Raw genomic sequence first — 19,559 nt, 5'->3', positions numbered from 1 at the left:
TTCACTGCCCCCCATTGCTGCCTATACCCCCCATTGCTGCCCCTCTTTGAGCTGGACTCCATCACAGAGCAGAGACACAGAACTTGGTTTTGAAAGTTTATTGGATCATCTGGACACGAAACCAATGACAGCAGCTTGTGGGAACGTTCTCTTGTTCTTTTTTGTTTCCCCAGGGAATGTCGATACAGCAAATAAAGTGATGGATGGAACAACGTCATACGGGTTTCAAAGGTCTGCAATCACCGCACGGGGGGTTCTGTAATCGGAGGCTCTACATGCTAAAGTGACGGCTTTCATCCATGGGTATAAAAAACAAACTGACACCGAGTGAGGAGAACATGGGATCAGCTCAGCCTGCAATGATGGGCTGAACCTGCAATGGGCTGAGCCAGCCCCGGAGCTGCCCCTGCAGCACAGACACAGCCCGGCCACAAACCACGACTGGGAGGAGAGTGGAGGAGGCAGCATCCAACACAAGGTCAGCCCCGGGAGGAGGCGATGCCCCGTGCTCAGCCCCCAGCTCAGCTCAGCTCTGCCCCTGGGAGGGATGGGGGGTGATGGGGGGGTTTGAGCCCACAACTCAAAGCAGAACCGTTCTGTTTGCTGCGTGTGGAGCAGCAACTGCAGGAACTGGGTTAAAGTAAAAGCACGATACTGTGGGGGATATCAGTTAAACACGGCTGTAAGGGACAGGAAACAGCCCTGCCCAGGCCATAGGGTTTAATGCAGAAGGGGTTCGATCCCACACCCCCCCACTAGAGCTCCTCACCCCCCAAGCACAGCAGTGCTGCTCTGAGGAGCTGCAGCCACACAACGGGGAGGGCAGATGGTGAACTACAAGCAGCAAAACAGCCCCGTTGGGTTTCCAGTTCCCATCAGGAATGTGAATGAAATTGAAACGGACTCGGAAACATCAGCAGGGGCAGCGGGGGGGGGGGGCAGACAGCAGCAGCACCCCAACCCCACCCCCAGCACAAGGTTAAGGCTCACGGCAACGACTACCAACAGGGTCCCACCAACAGCCCCTTCTCACACAGCTCAGGGGGTTTGTGAGCTGATAATAATAATCATCATAATCACATTTAGGGGGAAAAAACAACCAAAAAGAGGCCGTCGGGTCCAGCATTGGCCTCTGCCGGACAAACACATCACTGCAGCTGGGAACGGCCACAGCATCACCGTGAGCTGCTGAATAAATAGCAACCCCCCCCCCCCCCTCCCCGGATCTCTTTGGGCTATAAAGGATTAACACCACGGTTTGTACAAAGTCTCCAAACAAAAAAAGGTAACAACACAGCCTTCAATGTCTGAACCGCAAACGATGGAGGAGGGAAGTGGAAAGCAGGAGCCCCGGGGTAGTACATGCGACCAGGGAGGAACCTTAACACGTGGGGGGGTCTGTCTGTCTGTCTGTCTGTCGTCACACAGGAGGTGCTTCTGGTGGTCGGGGGGGTCTGTGTGAACGTTCAGCACTTGGACAATGTCTCTTTCATCTCGTCCAACAGGTTGCTGAGCAGGGTGGGATCGCTGCATTTCCCGTCTATGGAGACAGAGTTCTCTCCCTTCAAGAGAAAGGAGAACCAAGAAAAAGGAGAACCCGTCAGGTGAGGTTCTGTTGGTACCCACTGCCCCCCCAGGTCACCAATGAGGTGAAGCCCCCCCCCCCCAATCCCGTCCCTCTCAGGTCCCATTTCAGAACATTCTGACCCACCTTTTTCACCAGCAGGCAGACGTGATGGCCTTGGATCGAACGGCTGTACATGGATGCACAGGAATCAACACGTTCCACAACTGCAAGGAAGGAGAGTCAGCACCCAGTGAGAGCACATCCATAACATCCATAACACACAGTCTGCCTTCAAGGTAAGGGAGCTGCTGCTGATTGACCTCAAGGAACAGAACCTTCTGCTGGAGGGGCCACAGGGGGCTGAGCAGAGCTCATATTAAAGGTACCACAGTGTTAAGGGTATCAAAGCATCACAGAGCTCAGAACCAGCTCTCTCCAATTCATTCCATGCCCAACACGGCAGCATTTCAAAACGTGGAATTTCACGTGAAGATTCCACACACAAAAGACCCACCTGAAAAATGATGATGAAAACAAATCTTTGCCAGGAGATGTTGGAAAGAAACATTAATTCCATCTACTTTAATAGAACTCATGTGCAGATCTCCGGATTCCAGGAGCTTGGCAAAAGCATCACTGCAATACAGGAAGGAAAGTCAGTTCCTGAATCATTCCTGGATCACGGAGCTGAGTCAGATCTGCCCCGTGAGACACAACAGGCTGCAGCACATTGCTGGGCACTCAGGGAATGGGGGCAGAGCAAATGTGGGTCTGCATCAGAGCTGCCCTATGGCATCAACCAGAGCTGCTGCCACAGCCTGCATGGCACACAACCCCTGCAAACCCCCCTGAGCACAAGGGGGGATGTATTTTAATGTTCAGGCATGACAAGAGGCAACACAGCTGTCACCAAGCCAGCCACGAGCAGCCAGAATCAAAACCATGCTGTGTGCTGTAACCCAAAGCCAAAGCTCAGCTCTGCATGGCAGCAGAAGCACCGTGCTGGAGGAGCCCTCACTTACCTATAGCAAGGCGTCGTGATCAAGTATGAAGCGCAACTGAAGTGCAATTTGAAATCTAGTTTTTCATGGGTTGAACCTTCATCGTTCTGCAACAGGTGAAAGGAAAGGAGATGAATGGGAGCTCCCCGAGGCAGCGAGAGGAGGCACCACCCCCACCTCCAACCAGGCACAGATGAGGCTTTAAGGCTCATAAAGCCAGGTGGGATCAGTGTGAGGATGGCCATGGTGACCAGATTTGGGCAGCTGAGGCAATGTGCACACCCACAGCATCCCCAGCTCTATTTTCTAGTGGTGCCCAGCTGAATTATACCTTATTGTTATCATTAATGTCATCTAATTACTGTTTTTTTCAGCCTAACAAATCCAGCTGACAGCAGAGCTGCCTCTCCTGTACCTGGTTGTCCTCCTCTCCCCAGCAGACACATCCCCTCCTATCTGACAGTGCTCTGAGTGTCTCAGGCTGCGCTGCTGACGCTGCCAGGAACAGTTCAGGTCATGCTTTATGCAGCACTCGAGATGTCACATAAAAATACTTCTCACATCACAGAACGGGCTGGTGGTGCAGCAGATGAAATGACGCCTCAGAGAAGCTCTAAAGCAGCGCTTCCCACCCCAGCGGTTCCAAAGGAAGCAGAAGCACTGAGCTTAAAGCTGCACTTACTTTGACTATAAAGGCCAGCGTTCCTTTTAACTTCTGAGCCATAACAATACTCTGAAGTGTAAACACAAACTGGGCTTCGTTAGAGACTCCTGGCATGAAGAAAGGAGAGGGAAAAAGTCAGGCAAGGAAACCACATCCATCTCTATGCAATCACTACAACAAACCGACCAGCAGCAGCTGAGCTTCGTGTTCCCATTACTTCCAAACCGAGTCTGAACTTCTCCATGTAACCAGCAGAGTGCACAACTCCTCCTCTGTATTAACCCTATCTTAGTGTTACAGCATTAAACCCTCTGGAGGCAGGAATCAATCTCCTTTCATCTGAAACCCCACAGCAAACACCTCCTGAACCTGGGATTGAGGCAGACACACTTAAAGGTGTGTACAAGGAACCCTGGCACTGCACTCCCAGCCCTGCATCCCTGGCTTTGCAGCACCACCTGCATTTCTAGCCTTGCTGTGAGGAGACTCATCCTCTACATTGAACTGTGTGACAGCCCAGCCAGCAATTGGGGCTTTCAGGGAGGAAAACCAGCAAGCAGCTCAAACAATCCTGTCCAGCAGAGGGCAGCCCAGCACTACAAGTGCTCCCAAAGGCTGAGTGAGGCCGTGCATTACCAGGGGGCAGCTGGAAGGGCACAGGAATCCCATCGTGCACTGATGATCCTTCTGGTCGGAGCATCTTAGTGTTGAGAGAGTCCAGGACATTGAGTTCCATGCTCTTAAGGAAGCTCGTGCTTTTGTTCTCAAAGATAACAGAGACGGTCACTTGGCTGTCGTTCTGCAGGTTTCCTTGGATGTCGTAGGTCTGCAAGGGAGGAAAGAGAAATGGTTGGGAAGGTTCTGAAGCTTCAGAGTGAAGTAAATGCAGCCACAGGACCATAGAGTGCTGCTAAGGAGCTGGGAGACATCTCAGGTGAGCAAGTCATTAAATGAGACAACTGGGGGAACAAGGCAGAGCCCAGCTCTGTGTCTGCAACCTGGGGCTCAGGCTGTTTGTTAAATGATGAAGCTGGAGCACCATCCTCTCTTAAAGAGCCACCAAAGAGGGAATCCTCTGGGTCTGAATACCCACAAACTCACCGTTTTAATGTAGGGGTTTTCAGCCAGGAGGCGGTAGCTGGACATGGGCTGCAAAGGAACAGACAGCAATCAAAACACAGCAGGGCTGACATCCCCCCGATGAACAGTTCAGCTTCTGCCTTCCTCCCCAGCTCAGGGTTCCAGCACACACAGCTACTCACTGGTAGTGGCTCATCATCCAGCGTTCCGTTCTGCACAGACTCTGCCATCTCCTCCTCACTGTGGTGATGTTTCTTTTTGGATTTCTTTTTATCCTTTGATTTCTCCTCTTTCTCTTTCTTGTGCTTTTTCTTCTTATGCTTGGAAGATTTCTACAACAACAACAACGAGAAATTAAACCAAATCCTTAAAGAAACCCACGTGATCTCAGCCATTGCAATGACTGCTGTGCCACTGCCTGGACAAGTGGAACAGGAGACACTGGGGGTGTCAGCCCCTTGGGACCGCTTACCTTCCCTTCATCCTCCTCCTCTTCTTCCTGCTGCTCTTCCCTTTCTTCCTTTTTTACCCCTTCAGGCTCAGACACAACAGCAGCACTCGCTTGGGGCCCGCTCTGAGTGGATTATCAGAAGGATTATGACACTAATGGAACACAGTTGAAACAGCTGAATCCCAGAATAGAAACTGTGATGATGACACCCCCAACTCCTATCAGACTGTTATCAGTAAGTTACATTGCAATAACACGGTATCAATGCCACCATCAACTTCATGCTGCTGGAACTTGGCTAAAGATCACTTGAGGACAGGACAGCAAAGACTTCCTGCAGGGAATCAGTTCCTTATTTCCCATCTCTCCTGCAGAGTCTCCCATAGAAATTCATTAGTTTCTCTTTCAGACTAGGCCTCTCATCTCTATTAATACCGCTCACACTGAGAACCAAACCCACAGGGTTAATATAACACTGAAACTCACTGAGAATGCAGATGTAGCTGCATTCACTTCCACTGACCACAGCAGTGTCTGAACTGGAGGCCACAGCTTCGCTGCCTCAATGCAACACAGTGGGTAGAATCACCTTCCAGCCCTCCCTCCCCTCCTGCAGTGTGAGGATATGCTGCTATCACAGCTGAGCTGCAGCTGTAAGATGTGCTGTGACACAGTGTGACGTCTACCTGTGGCTGGGCAGCAGAACCAGGCGGTGGAGCCGTGGAGAGCCAGAAATCCAAGTCTTCCTCCTGAATGCGGAGAGGAGACAGAAGTCACCACTGGAGCCTGGACTCCTGACCAACAAGCACAAAACACGGCACACGATACGGACCATAAGAGCTGTTTGTAAAAGCCTCCAATTACCTTCTTCTCTTCTTCTTCCTCTACTACCTTTTTCTCTTTCTCCTTCTTCTTCCCTTTGTCTTTCTCTTTTTCTTTGTGTTTCTTTTCCTTCTTTTTGGGTTTCTTGCTTTTTTTCTCTACGGGTGGAACTTCTGAGTCTGGTGTCTTCGGGGCCTCAGCATTCCTGTGTCTCTGCACTGGCAGCTTCTCACTGTCAGCCAAGGGTCTGAAATACAAGCAAACATCAACCTGCTGCAAGAACAGACTCCCTTAACTCAGATCTGCTTCCAAAGCCCAGTTCTTGCTGGTGATTTATCATTATACAAGTCAGACCCCAAATCTAAACCAGCACTGCACCATCCTGACCCTATTATATGGGAAACAGAACCATGAATCCATTCATTCTCATTAAATACTGTCTAGAAAAGTCGACCAATTGCTTCCTTTCTAACAGCCTTTGGTTAACCATTTTTAACATTTAAGCAGCTCAGAACGATGCCCAACAGCCTTGAGACTGAAGGCCAGCAAAGAAAACAGCCACATAAATCTGAGGGCCATTGATTTCAACAGCTTTGTGACCCCTCACGTATTTATATCAACCCGGCTGAGATAAGAAGGCGAAGCACTCAGCACAGTCTTACCTGGAAGGCTTCCCTGAAACCAGACTGCGTGTGAGCGTGACACAGACAGAGCAGTGCAAGCACAGAAGGAAAGAGAGGACACAGACATGAGAAAACGTGACAGGAGAGTGCAGCGACTCATAGGGATGGGAAGAGAACAGATGAGAACAATACAGAAGCCCAGTCAGATCAGAACAACGTTTCTCAACGGAGCACACGGGCCTGCCCTGCACACAGCAGGTCTGAGATGAGCACAGATGAACACAGTGCAAACACACTGAATCACAGAGCTGCCCCAACATTCCCTCCTGCTGGGATCCAGCCACACAAAACGTTTTATCTGCCCTCCCCCAAACCAGCAATATTTTAGCAGCTCAGTTTTTATCGCCTGCGCTGCAGTGGGGACCCAGCCTGAACGGCCACCTGCAGTCTCAGCTCAGCATGGAGAGACTTGGGGCTTTTCACCCAGTGGGCTGCAGGCAGAGCCTCGTTCTGTTCAGCCTCAGCAGAGCCCTCCTGCATTCAGGTTAGTCGTTAAGTTCACATGCAAAACTTACTTATCCAGATCGATATCGAGTGCCTTGTACGGATCATTGGGATCCTTGTCATCCTCATCACTGGGCAACGCGTTCTGCAGGAGAGAGAAAGAGACCATCAGCTCCAGAATTGGGCAACTTGTAAACCAAGCTCTACACCCCCCAGTGCAGCCTGTTTTTAAAGCTTGCTAACCATAGAGCAGGGCAGCTTGCAGTCAGGCCCAGCGAGTCTTAACAACAGCACACATTAATGCAGCATCTCAGTTACAAGACTTAATTTAGAACAGAAAGCCATTCTTCCCAAATTGCAGGGTCTGATTTGCTGCTGTTTGCTTTTGATTAACAGAAGTTTTAGGAACAAACACGGCTCACATCGCCAGCACGTGCAATTAATTGCAATCAGCTGCAAACCTGCTGACTAGACAGCGAGATAACATCCAAGTGCAGCAGCACAGCATAATAAACAAAGAGACTACTTGGACAGCAGCACTTTCATAGCAGAGATGTGCACTGGGGCTGACCTCAGGCATCTCCTCTGTGATGATGTCCACGCGATGGGCTGGAGCGATGTCCTCCTCGCTCTCTGTGTGCAGTGAGTTGTGGCGGTGATGTTTCCCTCTCTTTTCCTTTTTCTGTTTCTTCTTTTTCTTGTCCTTCTCCAGTTTCTGTTTGTGTCTCCGCTCTTCTTCCAGTTTCACGTACTGGTCAGACATCGGCATTCCTACAGTAGGAGTCAAACTGCCTTCATTGCACGCGATCAGAGCCACTTCTGAGCCTAATGAATGTACCCTCCTTGTATTTGAATAAGCACCTGATGTCATCACTCTGCCCCTCATTTTCAATACTTACCTGGGACTTTCAAGGGGACAGAAAGGTCGATCTGGACCACAGGGATGTGTTCCACACCTGGAGTGTCCTGGTAACGCTGGGAAAGTGAAGGGGTAACACTGTGAGCATTGCCACAACCAGACCAATACATATCTCTGAACAGCGGGCTGCTTGATCCCTAAAGTGAAGGTTTTAAAGGCCAGGAATGGAAGAGCTCAGTACTAAACCACCAAGGGCAGCCCTTGGGATACTGGAGGAATAAAGGAGAAGCTCTCCCTGGAGGGGATGGCAAGAAAAGCCCATTATGACCTTCCAATCCTTAAAAACACAGTGTTTTAAGAGCACCACAAAGTACAACCATTGACCTTCAAGTGTTATTCACATAGACGTAGTATGGGAGGCCAACAAGAGATTGCATCAGACTCACCTTCTGTGGGGAAGGAGAGCTTTTAATATAAAAGGGGTTGTTTGCCTGTTCTTGTTTCCGGGCTTCTCGACGCTAGAAGGAAAAAGGAACCTGGTTAGAATGTTTGCTCACAAGCAAAGAGGCATAAAAGGCAGCAGGTTGCAAAATGTGGGCTCCCATCATATTTGGAACATTGCCTATTATAGCACAGCAACTGGATTACAACAAAACTGTTCTGAGTCAAGAGACATACCTGGATGTAACTTTAGTACCATCACTGCTGTGCGGCTGTATTGCTCTGACATTACCACTGAATTACCACATACAAAACAGCATCTGAACTACTCGCTCACCCTGGCCAGTTCTTCTTCATCCATTTCTGGATGTCTGGGCTTGGAATGCCTTTGCTCCTCATCATGAAAGATTGTTTTGGGCTTTTCATCTTCGGACTCGCTGTCTGATGGAGGTTCGTTGATCCACGCATCCAGGTCCAGGCTGGTAAGAGTTGCACACAAACAGCTCGGTTCAATACCCTCGAGTACTTCAGGGTTTATAGTCATATCCCAGCTTTACTTTAAGGCTTAAGCAGTTGAAGGGAGGCTCTGCATGAGAGAAGGATCCTTACCCCTCTGGAACTGGGACTTTCTTCTGGGCCTTTGGAGCCACAGGGTTCAGCTCACCAGCAAACAGGGCTATCACTTCCTCAGCTACAGGCACTTCTTTCGCTTGTAGCTTCTGAATATACTTTATTAGTTGCAAGATACAAGAAGCCTAAAAACAAACAAGTAATTTCAGAACTGATATTAAAACACAGAACCAAAAAGCCCCACCAATGCTCCAATGAAAGTCAGCTGAAGGTAACTGCACCAAGCGCTGCAAGGAGGACATTAAGGAGGCACCAACCCACCTCCTCAAGCCCTACAAGGCCTCATTTCATTCTCTTACCCTCTCCTGAACTTCCAGATCCGCGCTCTGCACAAACTGAGGCAGACGCTCGATCATCAGCTGGGTGATCTCCTGAGCTGCCTCCTTGTCCCCCGCCTGCTCCTTCTGCTGCAGGATGGATGCATAGAGCTTCACCATGTTCTGCACGTAGACTGCCTGGATGTGGCCTGGGAGAGTAGTAACTTTAGGCCTCAGCATTGCTTCCAATGTTTGATTTGCTTCTTCCAGGTGCCTAAAAATAAAGAATTAACACAAGACAGCAATGGAGAAACTTCAGCCCTTTTGTCAGCCTTAAGGATTTTTCAGACACCTCAACTGCAGCACAAATAAAGACAAGCTGGACTACATGCACCATCACTGCTGTCTGCATCCTTCCTCCTTCCACGCGGCAGCAGTAACAAAATGCAATATACAACCTTATCCTTCCAAAGGAGCAGGGAAACCCCTCAGCTTCCACATTAACAAGTGCAGTATTTTCTCCATTATCAAACTGCTCCACTTTTAAGTGCCATTTGCTCTGGCAATGTTGGACTAGCAGCCCCTCCTGCCATTCTGCATTTCACTGCTCACATCATTATGGTCCTAATCAGTTACTGAAGAAAAATAAAACCTAGAAGGCAATGCTTGCTGCCCAGAACACAGTTCACTGCACCAGTGTTTGTGGCTTTAATAAACCTAATAAGGGTTAGGCAATGATTAAAGAGCTCCTTCTCTGTATTAAGACTGCTCGTATTCACAACCACGCCTGAGCAGGCAGGAATGCAGAAGAAAGAGCATGTATTCAATACAAAGTGTCTGTCCTGACTACAAACAACTTAGAGCTGCCATGGTACGAAGGAGTGGAAAGCAACTTCTGTTAGCAATAGTGTGTGTATTTTGAGAGAAGAACAGCTTAAAATCACTTTTCAGTGGCCCAAATCTGTGTCTGAGTGTGTCAGGCTTTGAATCACACACTTACTCAGAGAACTCCCCACAGATCCAGGCAGCAGCATAGAGCACCTCGCAGATCCCGTTCCTCTGGGTGTTGCTGGCGATGAGATGAGCGTTGTCCAGCAGCATTGCCATCTGAGAGACCGCAAACTTACGGATGGCTTTCACCCTGATGGCCACATCCAACATCTGGGCTGCGATGAGGTGCCCGTGCCGCGTGCCTTCCAACCGTGTCAGTTCCACCAGGATGCTGATGTACCTGCAGGGGGTGGAAGGGACAAGGTTTTATCATCAGTTCTGCACTGACATGGCTGATGGTCTTGAGGTTGATACAAGAAACACTGACCACTCAAAGTTGGTGATGTATTGGTAATTGGACTGACTGCAGATGTCTATGATTTTAGTCAGCAGCTCATCCCGATACGTCGTCCCTTCTGCTTTATCCACGTGGATCATCAGTTTCTTCACTATCTCCATCAAGTTCTTCTTCGATACCTGTTGGAGGAGCTGTTACTGAGGGGCTGACTCAAAAACAAGACATTTCCTGTAACAACAAGTGCTTTTAATTCTGTTACAGCAGATGTTTGCTCCTCAACGGACCCGAGTTTGTGTGTCACAAAGAAACCAAACCCACCCCCTCACTAAGCCCCAGGTTTTCAGGCTGAATGAAAGGCACCAACTGTAACCACAGCCCTTCCACAGACCAAGTGTCATCACTACAAGGTTGCTCCTGCAGCTGGAAGCGTTTAAAGCTCCTTTATTACAAATAAAAGACCTGGTACAGCTTTAATCATGGAGCAATTATTACCAAAATCCCACTGGGGAGGAAGGATGAGAAAGGTGCATGTTTTCCTTAATCATTCACCTCCTAATTTAAGGGTCACGTGTGCTGGAAGGGATCCACATGCAGAAACATACCATGCCATAGAGGAGGTCCAAAGCTCTGAGTCGGATGGACTCATCTTTGTCATCCAGACACTGGAGAATGAGATCCTTGTGAGACTGAACCGACTTGGGATGTGTTTTGAGGATTTTGGACATGGCGAGCAATCCCAGGTATTTCACTGCGAGAGACAAAATAAGGCTTCTTTCCAAATATAGAAATACTCCGTGAGGTTCTGACATGGGCTGCTCCTACTCACATCAACCTCTATAACTCAAATAATTGTGACCAGGATGAACCCATCTGAAATCCAGCACATCACAGCTGGATCCTTAACATCACAGCCCCATGTATGGGGCCATGGCTGCACACACTCATCACCACCTTCTCGCACTCCAAGTTCTACCACTGATTTCAAAGCCTGTATTTCTCATACAGAACCCTCTGGGTTTTGAGAGCTGATATCATGAGTGCAGCATAAGGAGTATGAAGATTGATGTATTAAGATCCATTTGTATTAAGATCCATTTTGAGCTTGATATCCCTAATTATTTCCACATTACAGACTCAAACAATTGTTTACAACAGCTCTGTAACACTGAGCAAGATGTTTGGGGATGCATCTCTGTGCATTGAGACTGCTGCAATCTCTGCCCTGTGAGCACCTGCTCAGAGCTGCCATGAAGACAAGCAACGTACTTACAGTTCTGGTCAGAGTCCTCGATCAATATTCTTAACTTCTGTACACAAAGCTGGAAGGAAAAAGAAGGGCAAGCTTGAAAGGTCTACATTAAAACAGTTGGTTATGAAGCCGTTTTACATGCAGGGGTTGCTGGAGCACACAGGGAAGCATTGGGAGGAAGACCTCTAGTGGTCTTGTTGCATGAACTGCTTGTAAAACAGCAGATTTCATGATGTAGCAGCTGAATAAAAGAGTGAGAAAACCTTCAGAAGAAAACTTGCTTTCTAAAGCAAAGGAAACAACAGACTTCATAGGAAATGCTTCAGTCTGTAGGATGACTCGTAAGCAGGAGTTATTTAGTGCTTTAGCAGAGGAACACAAGGAGCTCGTTTTCCCACCACATCCGGGATCACACAGAACAGGAGCAGTGCCTTACCTGGATGCTGGCGCTGTGGTTGGGCATCCCAGAGGACAGCGAGATCAGAACTGAAATACATAAGCACACACTGCAGTCAGCACTGCTGCATTCTGAGCACAACGACCAACAGACAGCACAGGGGAAGCTGAGCATCTGTTTGCTGCTCAACTGCTGGGGCTTTGGGGCAGCTTGGGAGGAGAAAAGGCCCCTTTCACACACTTATTCCATCCAACTTTAGGAAAGCAATAAATTGCAGGGCAGGATGGAAACAAAAGCTTGAGCTGCAGCAGAAGTCAGACTGGAGTTGCTTTACATTGCGCTGTGCTCTCATTGAGGTTGATTTTACTGATATCCTGCTGCAGTCACAACTGTAAATACGTCACCAGCAACCACACAGGAGAAGCTCAGCAAGCACTTCCTTAATGTAATGAGATACAGCAACAGATCCTGGAGTTTAATGCAATTAAATTGGAGTTTTCATCAAGCCAGCAAGAGACTTGAGGCGAAATCAGATCCTTCTGCTGACTACATTGGAGGGGTGTAAAGCTCCTCACAACCCGCAGCAAAAAGGTGGCATAATCTTGTTAACTTCCTCAGATCATCAAACATTGGCAAACTTTCCATGAAGCACTGATGGTTTTCTTTGCCATTTGATGGCTGCTGGTACACAGCAGTTCTAAAAGCGTTTAGGAGCTCAAGTATAAATAATTACTCATGGTTAGCTGCTGCTTTATTTCAGCCCTTAGCAAACACAGGAGAGCTGGAATAACTCAGCCTCATTTGCTGACAACCAGAGACTTCAGTTACAGCCCTGCACTGAAACAGAACATGGAAAGTTTGCCAAGCAATTAAATTCAGTTATAAAATGCAGTAAATTAGAAAAGGTTTAAATAGCATCAAGTGATGATAAAATTCATTGTGTTCTTTTTGAGGTTACAAATTTCAGTTCTCACCTGCTATTACTGTGTTCACACATTCGTATAAGAGAGACATGGCTGAGGTGCTGAAACAGAAATCAAGTACTTTAAATAGGGAATAAAACCATCACGTCTTGTAGAGTTGTGAGAGGTATCTTAGAGCTAGTTAACAACTTTAATTACAAAGGAAATTAACTGCCAGGAAGCAATCAGCCCAAGTCTCAGCAATGGCTACAGAGCATTGAACCAATCTTGTCCAAAGATCAAACCAAGGTCAAAACCTCAAGACTGGCAGATGGAAGAGATGAATGAATGGCACATCACGCAGCCAGACACCCAACTATGTATCTTATGGCAGCTTATCTCACTTGGGTTTGTAAGAAATAGCCTTGACATCACCAGCTCAATGCCAACACATCTCAGAAAACAAAGTCAGTGACCCCCCCCCACAAACAGGCACTTCACCCTGAGTGAACAAAGCAGCATCTGCTACATGTACCTGTGTATGAGGTTGGTCAGAGGCTCAATCAGTTTCTTCCCCAGTCTGGGTTCCAGTGGAGTAAGAGCACCAAACTATTAAAGAAAGCACAAAGAGAGACTGAATCAACAGCTGTTTGTAAGCAGCACAAAACCACCCCTTAAACTGCAGTTCATTACATTTAACCAACTTATCCTAAAATATTTCTGCATTTGGTTGCACTGAAGAGATTTCTGGTTTATTTTATACTTGGATTTAATGGTGTCAGTGCCTCCACAGCAAACAAACTGCTTTCACACCCAACATCACTTAACGAGGGCCTCAATCCTCCGTGCACAGCTAAAGAATACTTGCCAGTTTGATAATCTTAATGAGAACCCAATTATTGGTTGAGGACGTCATCAACTTGAAGAACAGCGGAGCGAGGGAAAGGTAGTTCTTGGGATTGCGTCGAGCCAGCTCACAAATAACATTCACTGCAGCAGATTGCACACCTGGGAAACAAGGGAGAGAAGAGATCATCAGTGCCTTAAGTGTGACCAAAGCTGCTGCTGCAGAAGGCTCAGAAGAAAGGCAGCTCAAGGTGCACGTTGGGGTGTTGCAAGGGACGGCTCAGCCTCGTTACCAAACACAAGGCAGTAAAATAAACATACAAATGCAAAGCAAACTGAGGAAGGATGTTTAACTTCGGCTGCTTTCTAATACTGTTAGCAAGCTATAGATATCTGGCTGCCATTCTCCTTCCCTCCTTGTAGGTCATCTGAGGGACACATAACACTAAGAGAATAAAAGCAAAACCCTATAAAATCTAATGCAGGTGTTTCAAAACACCCGCTTCTTTAAAGTGCTTCATTTAGGTATTTTTCCCACATACTTTTCTCTCCTCAAGCTTGAAAAGCATCAACACTTAAGATGTTGTGGAACAGAAGTTACTGAAATTCACTCACCAGGATCTGGGTCTTCAAGTTTCTCTTTAAGGCGAGGAAACGCAGGACGGAGGGACTCCGGGTATTTCAAAAACACTTTGTACATGATTAACACTGCCTTCTTCCTGATATAAGGCTTCGTGTGAGACATCTGTGAACGGAACAGTTGGGGTGAGGCTCTTACAAATCAACACCTCCAAGATCCTCCTCAAGGTCCTCATCCAGCTCTCTCTGATGGGAGACTCTACTACTTTGATGTGTGGGCTGGGCTGGCGTCAAACACCTCCACTAAAAAGCAACCAAGGGAAACCTGCAGAACTAAGTGAAGTCTGGAGGGGATCCCCTGAGGGTTCACAAGGAAAAAGGGTCACTTTTCACATACATCAGTTCTAAATCACACAGATTTGAGCAATGTAACGTTCTTTAACTACAGGAAGGAAGTTATTTCAGTCTTCTTGACTCACCAAGGTCATGATGTCATTTGCCAAGTCCCTGGCAAGATCTGGAGTAACAAAACAGGACAAGCCAGTCAGTGCAACTCCTGTATCATATTGGTTAGGGCTACTCAGATCCTAAAAAAGGAAAAACAGGCTCAAAAATTTAAGATCACAAAGGATGCTCAGAAAGTCTTCTTTTCAAACCAGTTTCATTCATTCAGATTGGAAGCAGAGCTCTTTCTATTCCATGGGAACATTTAGATACTCTGTTGAGTCACCTCCAATACCTACTAAAACAGCTACTGTGGCACTGAATACTGGGCATAAGGAATTGGAGTTAATTAATAGGTGTGTAACTGCATTGTAAAAGCAATTAGAGACATCATACCTTAGTGCTATTTCAGAAATGGCAAATAATTGTTAAAAACCTCTGACATGATCACAAATAAGTTTAAAACCCTAAAAAAACAAACAAGGAATTAAATAGTAACCCTGTTAAGTCAAAGGCAAACCACCAGCAGCCTCACGGGGCACACGTGCTCTGATGATGAGCACATACAGTGCCCTGAGACAGAGAAAGGAGGTTACTCCCCTTCTAAGCTGCTGGCAGCACCACAGCTGTCAGTCCATAAGGACAGAACTCAAGCCAGGGTGTAGAACAGGTTTCATTTATCAGGTTTCTTTGTACTTGTTTAAAGCATAGAAAGGACCTGTAAAGTTCAGCCTGGTGTATTAAATGTATTAACAGTCATATCAGTGCGTTCAGATGTTGATTATAAAGCTGGATCTCATGGAAGACGGAGAACTACGGGATGAATCCACTTTGAAAAGACAAATAGGAAGAAACCAGGAACTGAAATGAAGAATTTACCTTGCGGATTTGATTGGTAGTCAACATAATGACATCAGTCCCTTCGTGAAAGCACTGAGAGGCAGCCAGGTATCCAATCCTCTGCGAGAAGGGAAGGAGACACAAAGGTGTTACATAGAGTTTGGGGAGTTTACCTGCTAGAAAAGCCTGTGGTGGCAGGGCAAGTACAGCCCATACGATACAGAAAGTCTATTTGCTTTGCATACTGAAGAAATCAAGCCTAGCAATGATATATCAATGCACCTATTAACTACAGTAGTGACACAGCTTGGCCTGCATGGTCATAATTAAACAGAAAACTCACTTTGAATGTAAACTTGGATGCGCTCATGACTTCGATAATGTTGAAAGCAGCCCAGCTGATGTCATAGCCCAGCATCTGTAACTGTGAGCAGAGAAACCAAGTTAACACTTCTGGAACTACAGACTCCAAACAGTCAGGAGAGCTTGGAAAGATGAAACAAGGGTCCAAAAATAATAACACAAGACACCTCTCACAAGTGAGAAGCGACACACGTGACAGCAGCGTATCTCAGTGAGGACTTACATATGTCAGCTTGCAGACGGCGTTTGCTTTCACCGCAATGTTATCCTGCTTCAGCTCCTGCTTGATCTCATCGATGCACTGGGAGATGTATTTTGCCTGAGGGAAACAGAGAAGTGCTGCTCATTGAACAGGGACGTTCCCTTCTGAGGGTTTCCAGCTGTCAGTAGGGACCTGCAAGAACCAAACCTCTCCCATACACAACCTATAGGTAAGGATGTAATTCTGGGAAGCTCCCATTAACAAGAAGCACTGCTATTTATTATGAAGCAAAGCACAGCCAGGTGTTTTGTCAGCGTGTCGCCCTCCTGCTCCCTCCCCACCATAGAAATAACCACATCAAGGACTTAACCCCATGTTAAGTTCCCCATGGGAAGCTTAAAGTCAGGCTTCATGTGAAAGACAACTGGCAGGAGGAGCTGCACACTTGATCCGAGATGCGGAAAGTGCGACAGAGGCAACGTGCAACTGATCCACAAAGGCATTGTAGCCAGTCCTGAATGTTTTATGCACACACAGAGCACAGCAGTGGGGTGTCACCCAACCCTCCAGCCCTGTATCACATTGCCACAGCCCGGCCAGCTCTTCATGCTGGGTGCTATGGACCAGGTTCTCCATCTTTATGCACACAGCCAGAAGGTGCTCCTGGCACTTCTCGTAGCTCTCACCCTCTAATTCTTTAATATTACCCTCCAGTTTCCCAAGGTCCTCTCACACAAAGCACTGCACGACCACAGGGCTGAAAAAACAGCATGGATATTAAGTAACGTGTACCCCAATAGAGCCACATAGAGACTGCTGAGCCACATCCAGCAGCCTACAGGCAAACCTCAGCCACAAAGGAGACTGATGCAATGAGCAACTTCCTTAAAAGAAGGTGAAAAAGTGCAAAGCAGGGAACAGAAACAGATCTGAAACTGAAACAAGGCACTTTGAAGAGCAGAACCAAGTCCTTCCCCAACAGCAGCACAGCAATTCCTGCAGGAAGACAAGGAACCCTATAAATAGAAAGCTTTAAAGGCTCAGTGGGCATTAACTTTGTGTTAATCTCCCTGGAGTAGCACCGCCATTCATGGGTGGTATGAAGACGTTTGGATTGAGCACAGCAGTGTTTAATGGCTTTCAGTGCCACCCAGAGCAAGGCCTGACATTGCAAAGATCTGAGCTGAGGAACCCACCTGCAGGAAAACTGCAGCAAGTTTGGTCTAAGTTGATTTATGGATCGGTAAGAAGCATTGAAACTTGTTGCTTTTAAGCATGGCGGACTATTCCAGTCTCTTAACAGAGATACCCCCAGCCTGATGATGGTTTTATTAATCACACAGCAATTAAATAGCCCTCGGGGGGGGGTTATGCTAAGACACACATGAGCAAATAAGTCTTAAGATCACAGAGATGCAACAGATAGAAGTGCTCAGCATTGAGAACACAGCCTGCACTCCACCTTTATCAATACATCATTGCACAAAGAGCTGCAGAGCACCTTCAGGGCACAGCTTCCAGCTGCCAGGTCCAGATCTCCCTCTGCAGACTTTAAGGCTCTGATAAAGGTAAACTGCATTATGGATACGGGACCAAAGAGCCCTTCTAAATGCAAAACCTGAAGGTTCAGCCCTGCTCCTCTGCCTTTAAGTATTACTGCTGCAGAAGCAGCCAGGAGCCACAATGCTGGGAAGCCTCAGTGCTGGATGCTGCTCAGCCTCGGTGCTGCCAGCTGTGAACAGAAGATCCCTCACAGCTCCTCCTACCTGATTGAATCTGGAAACACAGCGGAGAAGCGCCAGGACTTGTGCAGCCAAGGACAGCATCGCTGTGCTTAGCAGGACAGGCTCTGCAGCAAAAGGGAAAGAGCAGAGCAAGGCCCAGGAGCACAGGGTACATTGCAGGCTTGGCTTTCCTTTAAATTTCCAGCTGGAACACTGCAGGAATTAAAGCATCTGTATGTGGTGTTGAGATATAAGAGGATGTGTTAAAGCAGGTCTATGCAGTATTGCCATGCCATCCACGCTGGTGTTTGCTACACAAAAGCACAGCTCCGTGCCTTGCTGAGCTGGTAACACCAGCACTGAGCAATGACTGTGTTAACTAGGGGTGTCCCACTGCAACAATACACCAACACTTCCATTCCAGCATCTTAAACACTAAATAAATGGCTCAGCTTTGGGTACGGCTCAGAAACCAAAACTCAAATGGTCTCTGACAGGTAACGAAGCAACTGCAGCAACTGAGCTTTCTTTCTAATTGAGCTGAGATCCTGCAGCTCAGAGCCCGGCCACCTAAACATGCTTTAAATGAGTTTCCTAGATGGGACAAAGCACGACTGCAGCTCAGCTCCTCATCTCATGACACACACAAGCCAGTTGAACAGCTCCATTCAATATCTGAGCCCCACTTACAAGGCAGCGAACAACAGGGATCGAACAACAGGGGTACTGTAGGAAGACTTTTGGCAGCTCTAAAACAACATTCGGATCTTGTAGCATCCCTGGGAAGCACCAAACCAAGGTCCAGCATCTCAGTAATGGATGGTTGAGCAGCAGGAAGGAACAGCCCTGTGCTTCCAGAGTCATTTCTGTGCCACTGTGATGCATTCCAAGTCACTTATATAGGACACGTGTTTCATCACATCGATACCTACCATCCAGCTTTCAAATGGGAGAGCCAGCACTGTATGAACTGCACCACGTTACCACCCAAACCTGTCACTGATGTCAGCCATTCACTCATATTGGGGGGTAACACATTGACTTTGAGCTCAGTGTGAGGCAGCAGGATCCTATTGACCCCTTTACCTGCTCCAGCTTCAAGTATAACATTAAACACCTCCATAACAACCTGCTTCCAGGCTCCTCCAACCTGCTACGGCTTATAGGGAACCACACGAACTTCAGAATGGATCTGCAGGTATCAATGCACGGGGATCTGCTTAAAAGCCAGCAGAATGAATGAGCTCAACAGGCAGAGAGATGCTACAACGGAGAAATGAGACTATTAACCTTACAATTAACGTAATTAAGAAGGGTCAGCAATGGCAGCACTTAAGTATGACACTTCAAAGCCTTACATGGCACGTTAATTACTAAGCTATAGTAATTAACAGAGGATAACAAGCAGCAAAGCGGACCCAGCCGTCCCTCGCCCTCCTCCATCCCCTCTCACCTCGTCCTCCTTGTGGTTGCGGATCCCCCTCACCAAATCCTGCAGGTTCTTATCGAACATTCGGTCGATGCTGCCCTTCACCATCTTCAACGCCATGGTGCTGCTGGGGCCGGCCCGAGGGGCCTGTACCGGACACGGATGGGCCGCACCCAGCGGGATGAGCCGCTTTCGGCTCCAATTAGAGCTACAGCCGGGTGAGAGCAGCGGGCCGGGCCGCTCACATCCCGGTGTGGGGCTGTGGGGGTGAGGGGGGCGGTGTAGGCCGGGGGGCGGCCCCGGGTCGGGCAGCGAGCAGCGCTCGGCCTCAGGGCGCCGACAAAATGGCGGCCGGTCAGCTGAGGGCTCGGGCACGCCCCGCAGCTGGACACGCCTC

General features: G+C 47.9%; 1 protein-coding gene and 1 long non-coding RNA gene across 5 annotated transcripts; one reads left to right on the top strand and one right to left on the bottom strand.

The window, feature by feature from the left end:
* Positions 1 to 83: 83 nt before the first annotated feature.
* AP3D1 (adaptor related protein complex 3 subunit delta 1) lies at positions 84 to 19,511 on the bottom strand. Of its 4 annotated transcripts, none has more exons than XM_015886206.3 (32): positions 19,187 to 19,511; positions 16,031 to 16,126; positions 15,788 to 15,868; positions 15,484 to 15,564; positions 14,640 to 14,747; positions 14,197 to 14,326; positions 13,604 to 13,743; positions 13,271 to 13,344; positions 12,808 to 12,857; positions 11,873 to 11,922; positions 11,458 to 11,506; positions 10,790 to 10,935; positions 10,218 to 10,366; positions 9,900 to 10,130; positions 8,942 to 9,173; positions 8,622 to 8,767; positions 8,350 to 8,491; positions 8,018 to 8,089; positions 7,612 to 7,687; positions 7,284 to 7,483; positions 6,784 to 6,857; positions 5,628 to 5,832; positions 5,450 to 5,512; positions 4,785 to 4,886; positions 4,495 to 4,644; positions 4,334 to 4,381; positions 3,869 to 4,058; positions 3,251 to 3,339; positions 2,590 to 2,675; positions 2,082 to 2,203; positions 1,712 to 1,791; positions 84 to 1,562 (listed from the first exon to the last, which is right to left on the bottom strand). In XM_015886206.3, exons 1-32 carry the CDS (start codon positions 19,280 to 19,282, stop codon positions 1,467 to 1,469), a joined length of 3,654 nt encoding a protein of 1,217 aa, XP_015741692.1. In that variant the 5' UTR covers positions 19,283 to 19,511; the 3' UTR covers positions 84 to 1,466. The 4 variants fall into 4 exon arrangements, 3 of the variants coding, with proteins under 3 accessions (XP_015741692.1, XP_015741693.1, XP_085373708.1); XM_015886207.2 differs by having other exon boundaries at positions 14,640 to 14,677; XM_085517582.1 differs by lacking the exons at positions 84 to 1,562; positions 1,712 to 1,791; positions 2,082 to 2,203; positions 2,590 to 2,675 and adding an exon at positions 2,956 to 3,142.
* LOC146758154 (uncharacterized) lies at positions 2,653 to 9,298 on the top strand. The gene is made up of 2 exons (XR_014935023.1): positions 2,653 to 2,788; positions 2,943 to 9,298. It is a non-coding gene; the product is annotated as an uncharacterized LOC146758154 (long non-coding RNA).
* Positions 19,512 to 19,559: the final 48 nt, after the last annotated feature.

The sequence above is a fragment of the Coturnix japonica genome, chromosome 16 (genome assembly GCF_054131305.1).
Source record: "Coturnix japonica strain WE chromosome 16, WE-NBRP24, whole genome shotgun sequence".
Taxonomy (NCBI): Eukaryota; Metazoa; Chordata; class Aves; order Galliformes; family Phasianidae; genus Coturnix; species Coturnix japonica.
This window is presented reverse-complemented; position numbering and strand designations above follow the sequence as displayed.